Genomic DNA, 24,889 nt, shown 5'->3' on the forward strand with positions numbered 1-24,889 from the left:
TACATGTCCTACACTGGTGCCGAGCGAGAACAGAAAGTTACGCAAATAGCAGCTAGTCCGCTAGCTCAACAACAGTATTTTTTCCGTACTAACAAAACACAAGAAAATGGCAAATTATCCAGTTACGAGGTAGTGCAACTCACTGCCCGTCATAGGAAATCTTTCTCAGATGGTGACTTCATTAAACAGTGCCTCACTAAAGTCGCAGGAATACTGTGCCCAGAGAAAATGCAGGAGTTCAACAACGTTCGCTTGTCCAGAAACACAGTTGTGCGGCGAATTGAAGATTTGTCAGCTACCTTAAAACATTAAGTGTCAGATAAAGCTTGTGCTTTTGATTTTTACTCGATTGCATGTGATGAGAGCATGTTGTAATACAATAAATGAAAACCCATCAATGATGAGCTGTGATGCTGTTTTTTCTTTAAGCATATTCAATTATGAAGCATAATTTACCCATATTTGATTGATTTTGCTAGCTTAATACACAGTAGGTGAGGCAATATACTTCACCTCTAGTGGGTGGCCCAGCCCTTCGTATATTTCTCTGTATGTGGCCCCCAGTGAAAAAAGTTTGGACACCCCTGTTCTAGGTGGTTTATTTTAATATATTTATTTTAATAGGTTTGCATGCATTTGAACACACTGGGACAGTTTAGCAATTACCCTGTCAGTTAAAGCGCTCATCTCACTACATGACTCTTCCAGCAGTTTTCAGTGAGCCTCCATGACCACTGATCGACATAGCGGCTCAGGCATGTCTGTTTAATCTTTGGTTATTGTTGTACCACAACAGCTTGGAAAAATTTACAAATAAATAAAAGGGCTGAGATGGAGATTTAAGTTTAACTCACAATACCTGAAAAGCATTTGTATATGCAGTGGCACCGTCAGGAAATACATTAACTAGCTGTCAAAAAGAGGCAAGCATATCCTACTTTGGAAATTTGAAACATTTCTGAGAAGTCATGAAAAAGTCAAGGAATCTGTCATCTCTTGCGATTCCTAGTAATGTAACCTGACATCATCAAGGCAACGAGATCCAGCAACTGCAGTCGTTAAATTTGACCGGCCCTCTTACTAGAAGTTATATAGTGTGCCAGCAGCCTAAGGTAGAAATAGCAGATGTCTCAGCACCAGATCTAATTCTAATGCTTAAATTATATAGTAACAATGCTAACTGTAACACCGCTGTGTTATGGCTAAATCTTTTAATGAGAAAGTAAATAGTATCAAATGGTTATGACTTCCATATTTTATAAGTGCATTTTAGTAATAGACAAGTGAGTTGACAAATAATAAATATTTTTCCTTTAACAAGGACTCTCCTTTCCACCTACCCCAACTATTTTGAAATCTCTTTTACAGATTGTTTTCTTATGGTCCGAGAAAGTATTTTAAGTTCACTATGCTTTCATTTCATACAGTTTTGTTGAACTTTTTTGAGTATGTTTGGTAGACAGAAATATAGATTGAAGTTTTTTTTGTCCCTGGGGAAATTTTGTTTTTTTACAGAAGCTCTTTAAATAAATAAATACATAAATAGATAAGTAAGTAATACTTAAATAAATGTACACATGTACTTTGATCTGAATATTCAAAGAATATTCAAAACAAAGAAATGTTCTGACTTGGCGGTCACAGTCACAGTGAGGCATTACGCAGACATATTGTTGTTGGTATTAAGGAGCCCCAGTCATGTTTCTTGACACACTTCTGCTAAATAATTAGTTGGCTGAAAGTCCTCAATGTTAGTGCATCAGACAGAGAATGTGCAGCATTGTTCATAATGGCACTCAGTTTTTTAATTCTCTCCTTCACTGCTAGAGTCCCCCCCATAACTGAGCCTGCCCTTTTAAGTAGCTTGTTGAATCGGAGAGCCTCTCTTGAAGTGATGTTAACCAGCCCAGCACACCACAGTGTTGAAAATTGCTCTGGCCGTTACTGAGTTATAGAAGATGTGAAGGATGTCACTTCCCTCATTAAAAGAATGTAGTCTCCTAAGGAAAAGGAGAATGCTTTTTATATTTTTCCTCCTTGTTCTGATACCAGTACAACCTGTCATTAACTCTCTTGGGGTGGGTGTCGACTTAGGTCCACACATAGGGTTGAGGCGAATGTCGACATTAATCAGGTTTGGCTGCGTGAAGACGGCTTCTTGAAGATTGCTGCCGCCAGCTGAGTAAAGACAGCTGATAAAAACTGGCCGCCAGTGTCAGCCTTCACCCGGCTGCCAGCTGCCATAGTGGTCACAGTATGCAGCAACAGATGCCTGAAACAGCGGTACCAGTGTAATGTAGCAATTCACGGCATTGGCTGCTTTTAACATTACCATACCTTGCTGGACTACTTAAGGCAGTCAGAAAGTGCTGTTAGCATATCTGATGCGACTTTCCCCAACTTGCACTTTAACTTGATGTTGACACATTGTTCAAACTGTGACATTGCGCCGAATGACTACGCACACGTGTGACTCAAATGGTAATTAAACCAATACTAAACCCCGAAACCTGTTGTAACTGGTCTACAGACGTGCTGCTCTCCCCTTCACAACAATGTGTGTGTAATCTGATCTCTCACTCTTCCGCTACGGTACACCCCCAAAATTCGTGAGGGTTATGTTCCTAGAGCACCCGCAAATTGTGAAAAACCAATAATTTTGGATGTGGCTAAAAAAAATGCCTATTTTCATAGTTTAAACCCTAAATATGCCACGAAAACACTTGAATTTAATTTCAAACTCAGCTTAATACACCTATACACAATACCTAAAAATAATGAATGTAAAGGTAAACCTGTATACTGTATTGCTGTGTCTCCTGCAGTGCTAGAATGTAAAATACAGATGTTACTGCTATATGTACTGTAATTCATGCAAGCTCGTTTTCATTGCCATAAGCCTTAGATGGTACAGCTCATTTCGGCAGCATCTTGGGACTTTAACCCTTAAACTACCACATACTGTACTTGGGGGTTAATGCATTCCTGGACGCCAAATACTTTTTTGCTACACTTTAAGTAAACGTCACAATTAACAAAGAAAAAGTGAAATTTTAATGGAACACATTTTTTTTTCATGCAAAGAGCATCACAATTACTGCAACACTGATCATTTTACACACTGCTAATGAACTGTAAAAACTTTTTAAAAACTACTGGAACAATATGTACAAAGTGCAACTGACGCCATGGATGAAACTGAAATCACTGAGCCAACTGCGCTTGAACTGGCTGCACGCAAGCACACAGAGGTAAATGCTGATGCTGGCAGGCTAGTCTAGTGCAGTGGCTCAATCCCAGGGACAGTGAGGCTGCAATACTGCAGGATGTCATGCTTGGGTCACAGAATTGCACAGAAACACAGGAGATTGTAGAGACAGGAACTTTATTTAAACACTTCAAACAAACATGTCTCTTTCAGAAATAAAAGGAGCTCAGTATGCAGTTAGTTATTGATTTAAAGAATAGACAAACATCATTGGGGAGCACAACCCCCAACAGGAGCAGAGAATGTCTGGGGGAGGAGAGAGAAACAAAGCAATCAGCCAAAAAGGGCAGGTGCTGTTCAGGCTTTTAAGTAAGCGTAGCGTCGCGACAGAGCAGCCACGAGTAAGCCCAGCAAGTAAGGGAGCAATGTGAAGGTAATCTATCAGCGTTTTTTAAGAGGGGGTTTTTGAGGAGCGTCTATGTCTTCTAGGGGAGCGTTCAGCCTCCCTGCTCACAAGGGGCTGGCAGTGGTCATGAGCTGGCTGCTCAACGAATGTACAGCACTGACTGATCAGCTCCTGTGTGCTCGTAAATGGCTTTGGGAAATGCCTACTTTATAGCCAGTTGTGGCTGTTTAAGGGTTAACAGAAACAAGCCGGAAAACACAAGAAAATTTGGCTGGAGATGCATCACAGTCAGTCAGCAGCGAGGAGAAATGAGTAATGCTGTAGCGGTCCGGTGCCACTAAGATTCACACTGTCGTGAACACGATGATTTGTTTATTTTTATAGTGGAGATTCCAGGGACGCACCCAGCCTTGACCCGACCCGCGCACACTCACAAACAGAGACAAAAATAAAGCAAACCGAAATAAGAAAACAACGATACCACCCATTACGGCGATTACACATTATATACAACAAAGCACAAACAAAACACACACAGTAAATCATGGAAAAGTTCATGGAAAACCGCAACGGATGAAATATAATGATGAAAATAGATAGTCCAGAGATCCACATGTTGAATGGAAATGTAAAGATAGTCCTACTGGTAGTTCCTGAAGAGGTGATGACGGGTGGACGGGTTCAGGAGCGCTCCTTTCTTTACAGGATGGCCATGAATCCACTTGCAGTCCCCATGTACACAAGCAGACAGCAGACAATCCAGAGTACGAAACGATCCAGGACAAAACGAATAAGTACAGGTAACCCAACAGAAGGCAGACAGACAGGAACTTGAAACACAAATTACAAAAGCCTTTTTTTTCTGCTTTTGGTCACCAGCCCCCTTTTTAAAAGCCGTGCTGACATCCTTTGACCTCAACAGCCCCAGCACCCTCAGCAGAAGACCAATCACAGCCACTGCAGGGACTGCTGGGAGTTGCAGTTTCAAATTCTATTGGCTACTTTCACCATCCCAAGCCACGGTTTTCTCTACAGTTGCTTCCTGTTCTCTCTACAGTACAGTATTGCCACGAAAAAAGCCATAAAAATTGCAGAGGATATTTGCGGTTTCCGCTAACAATTATTAGTTAGGTTCTAAGGAAAAATTTGCAAATGACAGAGGCCGCAAACTCTGAACCTCGACTTCATGGGGGTCTACTGTATATCACAATTCCGGGAACATTTTGACTGCTCCTCGTATGCTATGTAATAGGTATTTGAATTCACATGGTATAGAGGCTCATGGAACATAAAACACAAGAAATATTTGTCTTAAACAAATGTTTCATATTGATTTATATGTGAAACCTTTTGTGTGCTTTTCAGAAAACTTGAGTCTTTGTAAAAATATTTAGCCTTGGACCAAAACGAAAAAAAAAAAAAAAATTGCCCTGAAAGAGTTAATGTGGACTCCCTAGTACTTGTCAGAGTGAACCACCTTTACATCCACTCCTTGAATATTGACCGGGCACAGTCAGTAACCAGTTCTTTGGTTTTGATGATGTTAAGATATAGACAATTCGGTTTTCACCAAGAAACAAACTTTTCCACCTGACTGCTATATGCTGTCTTGTCCCCTTTACCAGTGCACCCCCATAAGTGCAGAATCATCTGAGAATTTGTGTACTTCAGTCTGCGAAAGTAGTAGCTTTCTCAGTGTTATGCTGGATTGTAATCCTTCTTTTTCCTAAAACAAATTTCACATTACAACATAAACAAGATGTACTAATGAAAATTTGCAAACCTCCTGTGGCTAAAGTTATATGGTCACTCTTCATAGAGTGGCTATCAAAACAGTTTTAAAATAATCTCAGATGAGAATGGTCAAAGATGTGTCTCAAGTCACTGCATGAAGGTCCTTTCTCACTGAAAGTCAGGCGAGTTGTTAAATGTTTCAAGTAAAACCAATGAGAGTCACATTTCTTAAATGGATAACTCTCAGGTAAAAAGGTAAAAATAATTTTGGTGTCATTTTAGTTACAATATGATTTTAATCAGTGAGTCAGCTTTACAGTATTTTGAATTCTGCAGAAAATCTTTTACTGTGTTTTGCTTATTTTCATTATAAAAAGGCGGCCCTTGGAATAGCAAACCTCATTGTTATGTCCATGATGGAGAATGGAATTTCTCAGATGGAGGCAAGGAAGAAAATCTGGATGTTTGACAAATTTGGTTTATTGGTTGAGGTAAGAAGGCCAGTTATCATTGAGCTTTGACATGTATAAAATAAAATTAACAGATGCTCATTTTCAGAATTGATGCCACTCTCATTCTTAACAGTTTCTATTATTTAATCAGCGCTGCAGCATGGTTTCCATTTTATGGGGTGGAGTAGTCAGTCATACCAATATAACGGTGTGTAGCTAATGATTTTTCATTTATCTATACTAATAAAAGGCAAAGCCCTCACTCACTCACTGACTCACTCACTCACTCACTCACTGACTCATCACTAATTCTCCAACTTCCCGTGTGGGTGGAAGGCTGAAATTTGGCAGGTTGATTCCTTACAGCTTTCTTACAAAAGTTGGGCAGGTTTTATATCGAAATTCTACACGTAATGGTCATAACTGGAAGCAGTTTTCTCCATTTACTGTAATGGAGATGAGCTTCAACGCCGTGGGGGAGTTTCGTGTGACATCATCACGCCTCCCACGTAATCACGCAGTACATAGAAAACCAGGAAGACCTCAAAAATGCGCTCAAGAAAACATGCATTATATAATTGAGAAGGCAGCGAAACAATAAGAAGCGAGTTCTGCTACTTCGGAAACAAAGCACGGTGTAAACCTACACTTTAAATTAAGTTCATAGACAGGCTGCCGCTGGCGTTTGTAATTTAGTGCCTGCCCATAGAAGGCCGTCCGTCAGCGGCAATCCAATAGCAAACTGCCACGGGTAAATATTCACGGGTGAAGGACTGTGCTTATGGGGAGGAAGATGAGATGGTCAGGGTGGTGTTTGACACAAACTCAGCGAAACTGCGAGAGAAAGTTTTAAGTGCCAGGACTAAGGTAACATTAAATAAAGCTATGGACATAGCACGAGATGGCACCAGCACAGCTGGGAACCTTCGATGCAAGTACACCGAGTGGCTCACGTGAACTGACGCAGTGCACAGATAAAAGCAACAGTTCCAAAGAGCTGAACAAAACCGAATTACACAGTTGAAAAGGCAGCAAAAATATGAAGCGTCTGATAAGCATATTCATAAATGCAGCTACTGTGGAAACAAAGCACACGGTGGAAAAAGTCAATGTCCGCTAAAGGAAGACAGTGTAAAAAACCCGTGCATGCAGTGTGTCAGGTCTCAGATAAAGAAGAAGGCGAGCTGTTTATTGATGCAGTAAGAAACGAATCGATGAAAGAAACCTGTCATCTTTACAGCGATTGACAAACACGGAATGTAACTTGAACACAACACATCGTACAAATCGACCCTGATTGAAAGAAATAATGATAATCAAATCCTTGATGACAGCAACATTCAATAACACTCACAAAACAATTACTGTATATTGACAATCATGTTACGTTATTTTTAAAATGTTCCCTTTTCTTTTTCATAACTTCTACTTCTCCACTGCGATACGCGGGTATATATTTAAATGTATATATATACCCCTATCTACAGTACATACTCGCATAGACAAGCCACATGCTGTGGCTCAATTGTAGAGTCTTAAGCCTCTAATGCCGACATTGAGGTTCGATTCGAGAGGGATGCACTGAGTATGTGCGCGCTACTGATTCATTTTACCTTAGCATCTCCTTGGTTTGGGGCGTATGAAAAAATATTAGGTTAGCGCAGAATCATGTTACGTTATTTTTAAAATGTTTCCCTTTATTAGCACAAGCACAGCTGAGAAGCTTGATGCATGTACTCCATAACGCGTTAAAAATAACGCATTTAATCACACTTTCAATTCCAAGCAAGCGGGAACTTTTGTCAATGCATCATTTCCTGGTACATCCATTACACTGATGCACACATCACAGCTACAAAAATGTTAGAGTCGGAATAAAGCGCGTTCCTCGACTGATCATTTCGACTACCCGCGAAGCCTTGATAAAAGCATGGTTTTGTGCACAATGAAAAGCAAGCAAAATTAGATGCATTACAGAAAGCGGACTTTGTGGCTCTTACTGGGGATCATTGGACTTCCGTGACCGTTAGTAATTCTAATTACATCTAATTACAAAATGTTCAATGATCACACTGTTTTAGCCTAATGTACAAAATAATTTTGGCTAAGGTTACTCAGAGTTTAAAGATTAAGTTGGTCAAATTACCTTTTATGTTTCTGACTTATTTTTTCAGAAGAAAAACTGCACTTTATGTTGAAATTTTGGTTATTATTATTTAAAGACAATACTATTCTGAAAATCTACTTAAAGTACTTAAACTACCACTTTATTTTTAAGTCTGCCCAATTTTAACCAGGGATGATATTTTTGTTTCTGTTTTGAATTCAAATGCAGTTTAAAGGCTTTTTTTCAGAAATTAAAACAGCTTCAGTTTACAATATTCATGTACATGTCTATTATTTGATTCTGTAAGCCCACTAAAACACTTTTAAATTAAAAAAAACATTTGCGATTTGGGGCAAATTTCGTGTGCGATTACATACGATTAATCAAGATTAATTCTTACACAGCCTCTAATTAATTGGATTAATTTTTTAATCGAGTCCCACCCTAATATATATATATATGTGGATATATATATGTAGATTTGTATATATAAATGTGTATATACAGTATATATGTAGATATGTATATGTGTATATACAGTATGTATATATATGTATGTTTGTATATGTATATATATATAACTGTGTATATATATGTGTATAGATGTATGTATATATATATATATATATATATATATATATATATTTATATATATATGCCAGCAACTCTCATGACAATGACAAAACAATTACATTGTCAATCATGTTACGTTATTATTAAAATGTTTCCTTTTCTTTTTACTTCTCCACTGCCAATGCAGGTATTTTATATATATATATATATATATATATATATATATATATATATATATATATATATATATATATATATATATATATATATATATATATATATATATACAGATATACAGATATATATATATACAGATATATATACAGATATATATAAATATATATATATATATATATATATATATATATAAATAGATAGATATGACAACAACACTCAATATCAATGACAAAACAATTACATTAACAATCATCTTACGTTATTTTTAAAATGTTTGCTTTTCATTTTCATAACTTCTTTAACACACTACTTCTCCGCTGCGAAGCGCGGGTATTTTGCTAGTATTCCATAATTCTGAAGAAGAAGAATTCCATAATTCTGAAGCATAATAAAAAGTATTCAAAACACCCCATAAAAATTTTGGAGTCCCATTACTGCTCCAGGTTGGCTTTATAATGCGATCTTGCACTGGTACTAAGAAATACAGTATACAATGAATCAGTTATGGAGTATTTTATCTGTTAAGATTTGTGTATCTTAAGTAATCATTAATTGACATACTCTGTGAATAAAGTCTGAGCCACCTTGCACTTTTTTTCCATACTTAGTTTTTATATGTGAAAGAAATCTCAGCTTTGCTCTAAACCTTTCTTCCAGCTGAACAAGGAGGATGACCACCTCCTGTCAACCCTGTGCATTCCACCTGACAAATGGGAATTGAAGTCCTCTCTGTAACTCTGCTATAGATTAATTTCAATAACAGGTTACTTGTCATATGGACAGAACATCCATACATTCAACTGCCACTGCTCCATGGTCACCCTATTGCTGCTTTATGTGAACATCTAGTTAATTTGGCCCCGATTATTGAACATTAAACATTTCGGCAAACATTCCCTTCTCAAATGGATATTGAGATTTTTATGTCACGTGATCATTTTGTGTAACTACACCCACTCGATTAGACAAGGGTGGTCTGCACTCCGCTCACCTAATGTTTTTTTTTCAGTAGGAGACATGAAAACTATCCCCACAGGGGGCTTTAGGAGATGCCCATGCAGCACAGACAGATAACCTAGTACAGCTTCTTATTGTGTCAGTAATACATTATTTTTGTATTCTGTTTTTGAAACAACAAGGTAATCTCTAACAAGCACACCATTAGACATAATTAAAAATAATCACTTTGTGATTTTTTGATGAAAAAATAATTACTCACTTTAAAATAACTTTGTGCTTCTTATTTTTGTATATAAAACCATTTGGGGCAGCAGCCTAAGGCCCATAGTGAACCAAACTGCTGGTTTTTACACCAGCACAGTCATGTGTTGCTCATATACTAAAACCGGAAATGCTGTTTCTGTATATTCAAGTAGTTTCAGGTTTGATGTGAAAAGTGAAATGATGGAAACCTAAAGAATGTCAATATTGAGTTTTATATTATTGTACATGTATATGCTATAACATATCAGAATACCACTTTCATACCCATGTCAGTTAAGCATAAGTATTGTGAACATAGCACTAAAGCACTTTTGCAGAGCAAACAATTTGGAATAAAACAAATAAATACCATTTTGGTGCATTTTGCCCTCTGCAGTGACCAGATATTCATATACTGTAAAAGAACTATAAGTAATGAGAAAAACATGATGCGACCTGTTAAGAAATTGTCTAGTTGATTTTATTGCCAACATTAGACCTATAAAACACACCATACAAGATGTAAATTCACGAGTAGCACCCAAACTAGAAAGCTCTTATTAGAATATGAGCATGGAGGTAAATATAAGGTACTGCTTTAACCTAAAACATTGGAAAGGTACTTTGTACAAGTATGACATTCTGTGGAATTGGCTTAGTCATACGGGTGACTCTTCTTGTTTAATTGTATTATTGGCCAGAATGGAAGAATAACCTACTTAAGTATACAGAAACCTTCTGACTGTCAGTATACAAGTTAATATCTACTTTCTGGTCATAGCCTCCTTATGCAACAGACTCCCATTTTCAGAAACAAATGTGCATTTGTATGAAGAGGGTTATATAACAATACATAAATACACTATATAGTACGCCAAATTAAACAAATACACTTGAGAGCTGCGTACAATTAATTTGTAAAGGAAAAAATGATAATGTGTTATAAGTGATAAATAAAAGTGACACAAGAAGCACCAACAGTGTGTTTTTATTTCTTGAAAAATGTAAGGGATGATTTGACTACAATACTGTTTATCTGTTATATGGTTTCCTCTGGGCGCTCCGGTTTCCTCCCACAGTCCAAAAACATGCCAGTTAGTTTGATTGGCGATTCTAAATTGGCCCTAGAGTGTGCTTGGTGTATGGGTGTGTTTGTGTGTGTCCTGCGGTGGGATGGCACCCTGCCCAGTATTGGTTCCTGCCTTGTGCCCTGTGTTGGCTGGGATTGGCTCCAGCAGACCCCCGTGACCCTGTGTTCGGATTCAGCGGGTTGGAAAATGGAAAGATGGATGGTCCAGTTGTTACATCTATCCATTTTGTGAACCATCTTCAGGACCTGGAGCCTATCCTGGCAGCACTGCAAGCAAATCAAAAAGTAACAATAGACAAACTACTAGTAAGGCACAGTCACATGCACACTCCTGCTTGACCATCCCTTCATCCATCCATTTTAATAATAAACATGGCTAATTTAGAATGGTCGATCAACGTCTTTAAGATGGGGCTGGTCAAAGGTTTGTGTAATTTTGAAAATAGCAAGCTTGCAGTTACACAAGTGAAGTTGTACGACAACGACAAGAAAATAACGACAAGTAGAAGAGTGCAGTTGCAGTGTATTCTTCCCATAGGGATAATGTGTGAAGTATTTAAGTTGTTTTTCTAGTAGAGCAGAATGACACAAAGAGAGATGCTTAAAATATATACAGTGACTTAAAAATACTACCTTGACACATTTGATTACTTTTTAAATGTAAGTGAAAGAGTATTTAAGTCCGATGGTGTCACCTGGCATTGTTGGGAAGATGAATTATTGCTACAGCTTAACAAAAATATGTATGTTAAATATTTGCTGTCCATTAGGTTTGGTGAATGGCCAAATAATATTTTGGTTCCTGCCTTTCACAACAATTTCGTAAATGTGTCATTAAGTGTTTCACTTAAATAGAGTGTGATACACATCACTGCAGATGTGTAGTCATTTGAGATTGCTTTATAAAACCAAATACAAAAGTAATATTTTATTTTAAATGGCAGTAATAAAGCACCTTCCTTTTCCTACTTATTTCCCCAAGTGCAAGAAACAGTATGTGAGAAGGTGCTACCAGGATATGGGCTGATACAGCACTCTGTTTTACAGAGCATGCTGTCATCTTGCGTCCCCGTTTGTCTACATAACAGATGGAAACTATCAGTATTTTCTTAACTTACTTATCTAGTACAGAGGAATGAAAAGCAAGAGCAGCAACTAGCACCATGCAGAATGTTTTCCTTGAAAACATGTCGAAACGTCCCAGGGAATACCAAGATGCTTGTCATAAATTATGTTGTTTTCAGCTTTTTCCTATACCTTTTTTAAACATTCCCATATCATTGTTTTCTTTTTATTCTGACATTTAAAACATACACTATTTTGGTTTATTTTTTATTTCTTTAAAAACTACCTTTTGTGTCTATAGCCAGAAGCACTGGCGGCCTATTGCTGGCTCCCAACAACACTGAACTGGAGAATCTGGTAGGAAAGTGGTTACGTGCTTGACTCTATCTTTCTTAACTTTGGCTTCACCTATCAGTACAGACTATATGGTTTTAAGGTATCAGCTTATATTAGTATTACATCCTACTTGTTAAAAATTACCTTATTTTTGCTTCATCTAGGGTAGAAGTGAAGGTATTGATGTTAACCAAGAAGCTTTTGCCCATGAAAGTCCAGGTCAGAATGCAAAGACCTTTCTAGATGCAGTGAAAATGCTGAGGCCTACTGCCATTATTGGTAAGATTTTTGACTATGAAAAAGCGCAGGGACTGCTTTTTTTTCTGTTTTTGCCAAACATCTTATTTAACTTAAAAATGATGTGCTCATTTTTTTTTTCTTGTTGTTCCTGCTTTGCAACCAAACACAAACTAGCGTCCTGCTGTTCTGTGTGGAATATGAAAAGCAACTGGAGAACTCTGTTAGCTCAATTCACCAATCAGACCTTTATCAGCTAGGATGTTTTTTTCTATCCTCTTCTGTACCAGGCTCACTCCATTTAAACTCTGTGTGAGGAATTATAAAGATATTTCAGCAGAATTCAGGGGAACACACTCACCTGAGAGATGTATTGCTCTGTTGGTGATTGCTTCTGGTTGCTCTCATTGCATTTTGTCATCTGTTCATCCTTAAAAAAATAAAAGTTAGCCCTGTACAACTTATAATATTTTGATTAGACAGATGTACCGTAAGACCCTAGCACCCTTCTGTATGCGGGGTGTATCCATCACATAGGGGAACTACCCATATTTGATCATTGCACACTCTTTGGGGAGTTGGAGATTTTGGGTTTAAGCATGAGTCATCTAAGCCACTGTAACTGAAAATGCTGAGAATTAGGAAATTGCAGTGGAGGAAAGCGTTCCGGTGTTTTATTTCAAAAATGTAAACTACCCTACTGAAATGTTAAACTTCTTTCCATTTTTTCCTTATGACTAATACAAGTTGCCTTTGTATGTAAATGTTAATTATGTTGCGGCTCATCAGTTTTTTATACTCAAGATGAATTCTGAAAGGAGATTTTTGATTTAACTGTTTAGGTTCTGTTTGTCATTTCCTTTAACTGTAAGATCATGCAACATATAATTTTATACATTGCAACACCACCCATCATGAGCTCTGTTTTATCGTGTTGACAGATCACCTGTGACCTACACCTAATGAAAAAGGCGCCAACTAATCTCTTAGGTTGTTTTCTTAATGGGGGCTTGAAAGAAATGTCAAAACCAGCTATATAGCTCTTACCTGTAATCTCTTACCTTTCTCACTGTCTGTATTGTACCCTGCATATTCAACCCTACGGACCTCTATCAGCAGGGTGCTCACTGACTGGGCTTGTTTTTACTGTTACTTTTCTCTTTCTTTTTTTTTCTTCAACCCAGTTTACCACAAATAGAGGGTTTCTCAACGGCATCCCCTTGAGTGTTTAAGGGTCCACAGCTGGACAAGAAATAATCTTTACATTCTCGGCTCGCTAGTAGCAGTTGGAGAGACACACACTTATTTAAGCATTCATTTTAAAATAATATTTATTTATATTAAAGCCTATACCAGCAAACCTAAAAAATAAAAAATAATTATACAACCTGGGAGTCCCAGATAACATTTCCTAGTTGGTTTAGTTCATTAGTTAGAAATTATATGTTGTAGCAAAGACGCTATATAGGCACCTGACCCTGCACAGATGGACACAGAGGCACGTATAAAAAACACAAGTACTTTATTTTTCTTCGGCTGTGGGACACGTCTTCCCCGTGCCACACAGTCCCCAAAACACCAGCACAAAACAGTTCTCTTCCTTCCTTTACCACCACTCCTCCTCAAGCTTCGCCTCCTTCCTCCCAACTCTGGCTCCTCGAGTGGTGGTGGCTGGGCCCTTTTATAGAGCACCCGGAAGCGTTCCAGGTGATTAACCACCTGGTCCTAATTGCACTTCCGGGTGGGGCTGAAGACTTGTCCAGCCGGGCTGTGGTAAGCAGACAGCCCCCCCTAGCGGCCACCCCGGGTCCCAACCAAGCTGTGGAGGACTCCATCTACCATGGAGCCCTGCGGGCGGTTGGGGAATCACCGTCGGCCAGGGAGGCTGCCACCAAGCGTCCCGGGGGAGGTATTGGACTGCCCATGGCGGCTCCCCTGGAACATAAGCAGCAGGGGCGTCCCTGCCAGACATGGGACCCGGCTGTCCTTCACAATGTCCTTATCTGAAAATGAAAAGAGAAATTTATTGCCATAAGATCTACAGTGGGTGCAGTTTCCTGGCAGAAAAGATACTTTCTCTGCGGCTTTGTGCAGATCCAAACAATTTTGCATATACTTGAACCAACAAACTTCCACCATGCTAACGAAATAACCATGGACTGAGTTTATGTTGCTTATTACTATCAGAAGGCACACCCTAATCCCATGTGACTCTAGATTCAGAAAGTATAAATCAGCCTTAAGTTTCTTGACTTAACTATTCCCCAGAATTAATGTAAATTATGTTGTAGGTGTGAGTCAGATACTGTAGGTGCAGATATTATGCCAGAGTACATTGTGTAATTATTAGTTCTATTCATAGTTTTATATTTTATCTTAACAAATGTACATTTCTAATTTGGTTCTGCTTTTCCAACCATGGTTTCTAAAATAGCGTTGTCAAAATATCACTTTTTTCCCCTTAATGAATCACTTGACTTATTCTCTCTCTGTTCTATTTTTAGGTGTGGCAGGTGCAGGCCGGTTATTCACTCATGAGGTCATTCAGGAAATGAGTTCAATCAATGAGCACCCCATCATATTTGCTCTGAGTAATCCCACAGCCAAAGCAGAATGTACAGCAGAGGACGCCTACACTCTGACGCAGGTAGTGTACTTGCAGAGAAACTGTACCTGCTTACAAAAAAAAAAGATGCACAGTATGAAGAATTGTTAACAGTATTTTTTTAACATATTACTATTGTTAACTCAGGATAGTGTTTATCCATCCATCCATCCTCTTGCGCTTATCCGAGGTCGGGTCACTGGGGCAGCAGCTTGAGTAGAGAGGCCCAGACTTCCCTCTCCCTGGCCACTTCTTCTAGCTCTTCCTGGAGAACATGGTGTTCCCAGGCCAACCGGGAGACATAGTCCCTCCAGCGTGTCCTGGGTCTTCCCAAGGGCCTCCTCCCGGTTGGACGTGCCCGGAACACCTCACCAGGGAGGCGTCCAGGTGGTATCCTGATCAGATGCCCGAGCCACCTCATCTGACTCCTCTCGATGCAGAGGAGCAGCAGCTCTACTCTGAGCCCCTCCCGGATGATTGAGCTTCTCACCCTATCTTTAAGAGAAAGCCCAGACACCCTGCGGAGGAAACTCATTTCAGCCACTTTTATTCACGATCTCGTTCTTTCGGTCACTACCCATAGCTCATGACCATAGGTAAGGGTAGGAATGTAGATCGACTTGTAAATTGAGAGCCTTGCCGTACGGCTCAGCTTCTTTTCACCACAACAGACCGATGCAGAGCCCGCATCACTGCGGACACCGACCCACCTGTCAATCTCATGCTCCATTCTTCCCTCACTCGTGAACAAGACCCCAAGATACTTGAACTCCTCCACTTGGGGCAGGATCTCTCCCCCAACCCAGAGAGGGCACTCCACCCTTTTCCAGCTGAGGACCATGGTCTCGGATTTGGAGGTGCTGATTCCCATCCGAGCCGCTTCACACTCGGCTGCAAACCGATTCAGAGAGAGCTGAAGATCACGGCCTGATGAAGCAAACAGGACAACATCATCAGCAAAAAGCAGTTACCCAATCCTGAGTCCACCAAACCGGACCCCCTCAACACCCTGGCTGCACCTAGAAATTCTGTTCATAAAAGTTATGAACAGAATCGGTGACAAAGGGCAGCCCTGGCGGAGTCCAGCTCTCACGGGAAATGGGCCTGACTTACTGCTGGCAATGCTGACCTAGCTCTGATACTGGTTGTACAGGGACTGAACAGCTCTTATCAAGGGGTCCGGTACCCCATACTCCTGGAGCACCCCCCACAGGATTCCCCAAGGGGCACGGTCAAACACCTTTTCCAAGTCCACAAAACACATGTAGACTGGTTGGGAAAACTCCCATGCACCCTCCAGGACTCTGCTAAGGGTGTAGAGTTGGTCCACTGTTCCGCGACCAGGACGAAAGCCACACTGTTCCTCCTGAATCCAAGGTTTGACTATCCGACGGACACTCCTCTCCGTCGAACCCCCGAATAGACATTTCCAGGGAGGCTGAGGAGTGTGATCCCTCTGTAGTTGGAACACACCCTCCGGTCCCCTTTTTTAAAGAGGGGGACCACCACCCCGGTCTGCCAATCCAGAGTTACTGTCCCCGATGTCCATGCGATGTTGCAGAGACATGTCAACCAAGACAGTCCTACAACATCCAGAGCCTTGAGGAACTCCGGGCATATCTTATCCACCCTCGGGACCCTGCCACCAAGGAGTTTTTTGACCACCTCGGTGACCTCAGCCCCAGAGATGGGGGAGCCCACCTCCGAGTCCCCAGGCTCTGCTTCCTCATTGGAAGGCATGTTAGTGGGATTGAGGAGGTCTTTGAAGTACTCCCCACCGACCCACAACGTCCCGAGTCGAGGTCAGCAGCGCACCATCCCCACTATATACAGTGTTGACACTGCACTGCTTCACCCTCTTGAGATGCTGGACGGTGGACCAGAATCTCCTTGAGGCAGTCTGAAAGTCGTTCTCCATTGCCTCCCCAAACTCCTCCCACGCCCGAGTTTTTGCCTCAGCAACCACCGAAGCTGCATTCCGCTTGGTCTGTTGGTACCTATTAGCTGCCTCCAGAGTCCCACAGGATAAAAGGGTCCGGTAAGACTCCTCCTTCAGCTTGACAGCATCCCTCACCGCCAGTGTGTTCCACCAACGGGTTCGGGGATTGCCGCCACGACAGGCACCGACCACCTTATGGCCACAGCTCCGGTCAGCTGCCTCAACAATAGAGGCACGGAACATGGCCCATTCGGACTTAATGTCCTCCACCTCCCTCCCTCGGGACGTGGTCGAAGTTCTGACGGAGATGGGAGTTGAAGCTACTTCTGACAGGGGACTCTGCCAGCTGTTCCCAGCAGACCCTCACAACACATTTGGGCCTACCAGGCCTAACCGGCATCCTCCCCCACCATCGAAGCCAACTCACCACCAGGTGGTGATCAGTTGACAGCTCCGCCCCTCTCTTCACCCGAGTGTCCAAGACATGTGGCCGCAAGTCCGACGACACGACCACAAAGTCGATCATTGAACTGAGGCCTAGGGTGTCCTGGTAGCAAGTGCACATATGAACACCCCTATGCCTGAACATGGTGTTCGTTATCGAGAACAGAAGTCCAATAACAAAACACCGCTCGGGTTCAGGTCGGGGGGGCCATTCCTCCCAGTCACGCCCTTCCAGGTCTCGCTGTCATTGCCCACGTGAGCATTGAAGTCTCGCAGCAGTACGAGGGAGTCCCCAGAAGGCATGCCCTCTAGCATCCTCTCCAAGGACTCCAAAAAGGGTGGGTACTCCAAACTGCTGTTCGGCACATACGCACAAACAAGAGTCAGGACCTGTCCCCCCACCCGAAGGCGGAGGGAGGCTACCCTCTCATCCACCGGGGTAAACCCCAATGTACAGGCTCCAAGTTGGGGGGCAATAAGTATGCCCACACCCGCTCACCGCCTATCACCGGTAGCAACTCCAGAGTGGTAGAGAGTCCAGCCCCTCTCAAGGAGATTGGTTCCAGAGTGCAAGCTGTTGCGTCGAGGTGAGCCCAACTATATCTAGCCGGAATGTCTCGACCTCGCGCTCTAGCTCAGGCTCCTTCCCCTTCAGAGAGGTGACAGTCCACGTCCCAAGAGCCAGCTTTTGTAGCCGAGGATTGGACCGCCAAGGTCTCCGCCTTCGGCCACCACCCAACTCACACTGCACCCGACCTCCATGGCCACCTCCCATAGGTAGCAGAGCCCATGACGAGGGGGACCCACGTTGCCTTTTCGGGCTGTGCCAGGCCGAGCCCCATGGGTGCAGGCCCGGCCACCAGGCGCTCGCCATCGAGCCCTACCTCCAGGCCTGGCTCCAGAGGGGGGCCCCGGTGACCCACTTCCGGGGCGAGGGAAAACGCCGTCCAAATTTTTTCTTTGTCATAGGAGGTCTATTGAACCGCTCTTTGTCTCATCCCTCACCTAGGACCAGTTTGCCTTGGGTGGCCCTACCAGGACAACAGAGCTCCTAAGATCATTGAAACACGCAAACCCCTTCACCATAATAAGGTGGCGGTTCGAGGAGGGGGGATAGTGTTTAATTCAAGTTTATCCAAAACACCTATTCTATATGGACGGGAATTCTGTAGCTGTTGGTATTCTAGTCTAGTTTCTTAGTGTGAGTTCAGTACTTTGACTTAATTCATCAGTAGTGATGAGCGAGTCCTGCTGAATTTGCTTCACCTTTAGTTTGGTGAAATCCCAGAAATGTTCAGGTAAAATGCACTGAAGTCGATGTTGGAGGAGAAACTGTAGAAGTATTGAGTGGATTATAATTGCGGAATGGTATTTTATGTGTCCTAGATAGCTAGGGACGCATCTGCCAACTATGCTGGACCAATGATTGTGACCAAGTATTGACCTGAGCTGTGCTAACCACTGCACCACTCCCTGATATAAAATAGTTAAATATCAGAGTACAGTGATCCCCCACCTATTGCAGAAGTTACATTCCAGACCCATCAGCGATAGGTGAAAATCCGCGATATAAAAAGACAATATAAATAAACATTTTTTTTTATAGTTTAAGCCTTAAAATACCCCTCCCACACACTTTTTAAACACATGTAAACTTATTAAAACAAACTTTGTAAATACATATGCTATGTGGATGTCAGGCTAAGGATATGAGTAACATAATAATAATGTAATAATAATGATATAGCATACCGTCGATTCTTTCAAGTCGTAATGACAAGCGACGTCCGCGTAACGCTTTCCTTGCCTTCTTACAAGATGCAGGACACTTGGGAACCATCGTAGGGCTTAAAAAAAATGAAAAGTTCACAAAAAGTTTGCTCACAACAATCGGACCACAAGCAAGGTACACGATATGCAGAGAACTGAGATGCGTGGGGACCCACGCTCGCTGTTCTTGCGAGATTACACCACGTTAGCAGCAGCCAATCAGAGCCCAAGAGAATGAAAATCCCGCTCTGATTGGTTGAGTCTCCTCTTTCAGCCAATAACGGGCCATGTAAGAAATCATCTGGGTACTGTAATGTGAAACTCTTTGTCTACCGTAGTGATTGCTGCTGAAAACCATATGCTTTGTTATGAATTGGCTGCAGAGTACACTACAGATTGGATGTACTTATTGAATTTTTCCGCGATATAGCAGGGGCACAATAGCTGAATCTCGATACAGCAGGGAAATTACTGTAGTAGAATTTCAGACAGGCCGTGGCAACGGGGGAGCGGCAAGTGAGAATTCATTGAGGCTTGGCCCCCATAAAATCCATAGCAGGTACTCTCCTCTCTCAGACTGAAAAAATACATTCTTTTTTTTGTGACATGCTTTCTCACTCACTTCCTCTGCAACCTGATAAGCACAATGCTAAAGCATGTGTATTTTTCACTTCTGCCTGTTTGCATTAAGTACTTTGGGTATTACACACAGGTCACAAATAAATCCATACATAAAGACATAACCTTTAAGACACAAATACACTGACACGTTTCAAGCTTCCTTCTGTATGTGTTTTTTGTTTTTAAATATATTAGAAAACTTTCGGCTAGCTTTTAGCATACCAGTAAAACAGTTCTTATTAAATGTTGTCACAAGAATGAGACATACTCGGATAAAGGTTTGGGGCAGCCACCCGTATAATCTGGTTTCCTGGCTGCAAAATCGTTTTGTAGAAATACAGAGCACTGAAGTGCATACAACCGAGTCCAAAACAAGACTGAGGGAAAAGGGCAGGCTTTTAAAGGGGAAGACAGGAAGTGAGGTCATAAGGATCAGGCATGTGTTCATCGCTCATTGGATCAGGCCCGGACGTGACATCAGGGGGGCCGAAGCTGGTAAGGTCTGTTTCCATTGGTTCGGTCCTGGAAGTAATGTCAAGAGAGCCAGGTGGAGTCTCCCAGGAATGGTCTACAGGGAAGTGAGAAAAAGAGTCAGTGCACTCTGCCACATCCCGGCATGCCTCCGAGGTGCTTTCATTTAAGCCCTTTAGCTGCCTCCCATGCGCACGTGTGTGACAATGTATATGGGAAGAAGAATTTCATCCCATATAGCAGTTGATCTGACATACTGCACCCTACTTGGGGCATGCTGTTCCCAGTCGCATTCAACATTGCCTGCTACAGGTCTATCATGCTGGCCTCACAATACATCATGGGGTGCTGGGAAAAAAAAAAAAGTTTGTCTAAGACAGCCTTACAGCGAATTTTCAGAAAAATCTTTATCAAACAAGTTTAGCAGTGAACCCATCAAATTTGCTGTGAATAAAATCCATGGTGAATTTCACCAATCAACATTATTGATCTGCCAACATGTACATGTTGTTGACATTGAACAGGAATATCTAATTTGTTGTTATTTTTTAACACTGTTCATTATTGTTAATAACTGCAGTAGGTAGTAGAGCTTAGATGTACAGTATTTGTTGTACATATGATTCATTTTTTTATTTAAATGTATTGATCTGTTGTCTGTCATTTTTTTTCATTTTAAATAAATAGATGGAAATGAAAGCAAAAAACATGATTAAGGTTTCTGGGCACTGTTTGTGTGGAGTTTGTATTTCTTCATCACAACTATGTCAGGTTTTCCTCCCATGTGTTTGGCTTACTGTGGATTCTAATCATATTTGTGTGTGAGTTGGCTTGCAGTGGGCCAGTACAATGACTTAAAATAGTGTTTTAAATATACACATATCTAGTTTTGTTATTTCGTTAAAGGTTTTTGTGCCATTTGCTAAGAATAAGCCAATCTCAGTGTGGTAATTAATCATTAGAAACATTACGTACCGAATGTAGTTATTTTGTGTTGCAAAATTGCCCTGAATGTGCCATTTTCAGGTCACCTAGTCTCTTCTAATAGTCACTAGAGATTTCAATCTTTTAGCACAGACTTTAGATTTTATTATTACCATGTAACATCTCAGGTAATGGGCTTAAATGACATTTTGCCAGTAATGCAGGGTTCATGTTATGAGCTGCTACTATCTATGATAGTCTGTGCTTCTGTTAGGCACAGTTTGGCTGTAATGTACTGTGGAGCTCCTGCTGCTTCGTAAAACAGCAGAAAATCTGACAGAGGAGCTATATTGTTGCACTTTCCTAGAGTAACCCTGGACATACAGTGCTACTGGTTCTGGAACTCAACCCCCGTGATCGAGGAGGGATTACTGTACTGTGAATTCTGTTTTTTAATAATTTATTATTGTTTATTTTACTAGGGTACCTTTTATAGTTAAGGCTATCATTAAGTGGTTACTTATTGCATAGGAATGTACACATGTGCTATATATGTGCACTTTTAACAGGCAAAATAAAATGACAGATATAGTATATACAAAAACTTCAAGTTAAAGTCTGCTAAAATACATTAATGCTTTTGTTTTCCTTTAGGGTCGCTGTTTGTTTGCTAGTGGCAGTCCTTTTGAACCTGTTACTCTGAGTGATGGCAGAGTTTTTAAGCCAGGACAAGGCAACAATGCCTATATCTTCCCAGGTTAGACACTTTTATGCTTTTAAGGTAATGTTGATTATTATTAAGTCTCAAAGAAAATGTTGCTTTTGGTCTGCTGACATCCTTCTCACAAAGGTGACATGACAGATCACTGGGTATCACTGCAGACATATAGCCACAGAGTTCCTGATTCAATTTCTGTACCAAGGGACTGACTGTCTGTGTGGATTTTGCACATGTTCTAGGATTTTTCAAAAGGTACTCCAGTTGTCCTTCTATGCTCCAAACATGTGCCATAATGTGATTGGCTACTCTAAACTGGCACCCTTTAAACAAACGTGCCATGGTTTGGACTAGTGCTCCATTCTGTGTTCATTGTTGGTGTCCTCTCTGGCACTGATAGCACATGAGCTTGAACTGGATGGGGGATCATAGTTAGTTTGATGGAAAAGAGCTTTGATTGTTAAAGTTATTTAGTTGTGTTTATGCTGAACTGCAATCAAGACATGTGGAAAGAACATATTAAGATAAAGGCTGTTGTTTTCTATTGTGCGCCTCAACTGTACCTTTAATGCAGTTTTTAAAGTCAAAGTAATTTCTTCATAATCATGGTATATTAAATTGCCAAAACCTGTATTCCAAAGTAAAGCATTTTTTGCACATTTCAATAAGTACCTAGCATATTCTACCATTTTAAAATGGAGGTGATGGGCCCAGGTTTCAAACATAAAAGTAAAAGCCTTAAAGACATCCAAGCAAAGGTTTCGATTTAAGAAAATGTGTGCTCTTCATTGCATTGCCTGTGGTTACAAAAGTAAACTGGAATTAATACATTCTATCACAGAACCTTTGGGGTAAGGATACATTCTCCATTTGCTTGTCTGCTTGCAGCAGCTGTCGTGTGAAGAGTTTAACATTTACTCCGGGCACATAACCAATTCACCAAATTTCCATAATGTCCTACTGCTTATTATCCCTTTTTGTGTCTACAGTTCCATTATATTCTCCATTGAGGTTTTTTTTTTTTTTTTTTATACTCGAGCCTATAATATAATGAAGAGATTTACAGTTAGATAGAGTTGTTGTTTGTAGCAATTTTAAATCAACTTTTAATTATTATTACCACATGCAGTGAAAGAGTAAGTGATCGTGTGACATTTTTTCAGTGATTATTTTCTGTTTGTCTACAGAACAGGGATAGCAATTCACATCTGGGCATCAACATTCAGTAATTAAATAATCTCGCTTAAAGATGACTTAATTATTGATGTGAAACTGCACCCCTGGGGCTGAAAGCTTGTCGTGGAGGTAGATGGTCAGCAAGGTGAAGCGCACAGCTGGTCTCCTTGATAATGGCAACATTTCACAAAAATGTTTTGCTTTTCTCCTTCCTGAAATTACATTTTCTCATATTTTGCAGTATTTGTGTAATCTCAAGACATGGATCAATACTCGATAACACTCTTAACTTGAAAAATTTACAAATATGGGAAGCTTTAAGGCCTTTCTTTTTAGGTTTGGCCCTGTAGTTAGGACATAGCGGGTTGGATGATGGATGGATGGATGGATAAATAAGTACTTGTCAATATCAAAATATAACTTTCTTATATCTGTAGCCTAAAATATTTTTTCAGATTTTGGCGGGCAAATCGTGTCATAGAAATATGTAGGAAAACAGGGAGAGAAAAGAATATATTCAATATGTTGCAATTGTTGCTTTGATGTCCTCCACAATTCACAAATATTTACCATGCATTCTCGCCATTTTTATTTATTTTTTTATTCCCTGGATATTATTTGGATACTGTAGGCTGTAAAATTAGATTTGTTAAAAATAATACATTTTATACTGCCTACTTTACATTTTTGTATTCTTGTACATTATGATTAACAGGTGTTGCTCTTGCTGTGATTCTCAGTGGTGTCAGACACATTAGTGATAAAGTGTTTTTGGAAGCAGCTAAGGTTTGTTTTTTATCCTTTTTATAGTTTTTGCTATTTATACAATATAAATGAATATCCACCCACAGTGATGTGTTGAATTTGGCTATCTAGAAATTGCTATATTTGGTAAGATGAAACAGTATTTTGGATTGCCTCACACAAAGTAAAATGTTTCTTTTTTTTAATCAAAGGCTTTCCACTTCAAAATAGTCTGCAAATTGAGCATTGGCTAAATTGTCAAAGCAATTTTTAGATATTTGACCATTTAGTTAGAAGTGATGATTAAGTGTTTATTTAGAGTTAGTCTGCACTGATTTTTAAGGCATCTTCTGTTTTAATTATGTTTATATATTTTTACCGTGCAATTTTTGTGTAAAGATGACTCTTAGCTGCTAACTGCATTTTTTTTTGTATTAAAAGAATTTCATAAATAATCACATTTATGGTAAAATAGCTTGGATTTCTTTGTAGGCTTTAGCAGAGCAACTTACAGACGGAGAACTGCAGCAGGGCAGACTGTACCCACCATTGGCTAACATACGAGAAGTTTCTATTTCCATTGCAGTGAAGGTATAAAATCTAAATACAGCAAAATGATTGCCCTTCTGGTGTAATTTAGCCTAAAATGAGCTCTGTAGCCTGTAGAATTGAAAGTTTTCTTTTTTTAAACAAATAGCTCCACCTACTGGTGTAGAATTTAAACTGCTTTTCAATTCTTTTGTTTTGTTTTGCTTCCTCTTACATTGTCAATATAAAAAGGCATGTCCATGTCTTCTGAAAACCTAAACACTTGAAAGATATTTTGTACTTTTAAACCTAAATGTTTTGTCATTTTGCTTTTCATTTACCAAGAATCAGAAATCATAAA

General features: G+C 40.3%; 1 protein-coding gene across 5 annotated transcripts in view; it reads left to right on the forward strand.

Moving 5' to 3' along the window:
- me2 (malic enzyme 2, NAD(+)-dependent, mitochondrial) overlaps window positions 1–24,889 on the forward strand; it is a 74,510-nt gene that overhangs the window by 38,531 nt on the left and 11,090 nt on the right. For all 5 annotated transcript variants that reach the window (XM_039750403.1, XM_039750401.1, XM_039750402.1 and 2 more), the window contains exons 10-15: window positions 5,726–5,839; window positions 12,516–12,630; window positions 15,093–15,235; window positions 22,017–22,119; window positions 23,972–24,042; window positions 24,493–24,591. In XM_039750403.1, the coding sequence (XP_039606337.1) occupies window positions 5,726–5,839; window positions 12,516–12,630; window positions 15,093–15,235; window positions 22,017–22,119; window positions 23,972–24,042; window positions 24,493–24,591 (645 nt within the window). The remainder of the gene's footprint in view (window positions 1–5,725; window positions 5,840–12,515; window positions 12,631–15,092; window positions 15,236–22,016; window positions 22,120–23,971; window positions 24,043–24,492; window positions 24,592–24,889) is intronic.

This window comes from Polypterus senegalus, chromosome 4 (assembly GCF_016835505.1).
Source record: "Polypterus senegalus isolate Bchr_013 chromosome 4, ASM1683550v1, whole genome shotgun sequence".
NCBI classification, from domain to species: domain Eukaryota; kingdom Metazoa; phylum Chordata; class Cladistia; order Polypteriformes; family Polypteridae; genus Polypterus; species Polypterus senegalus.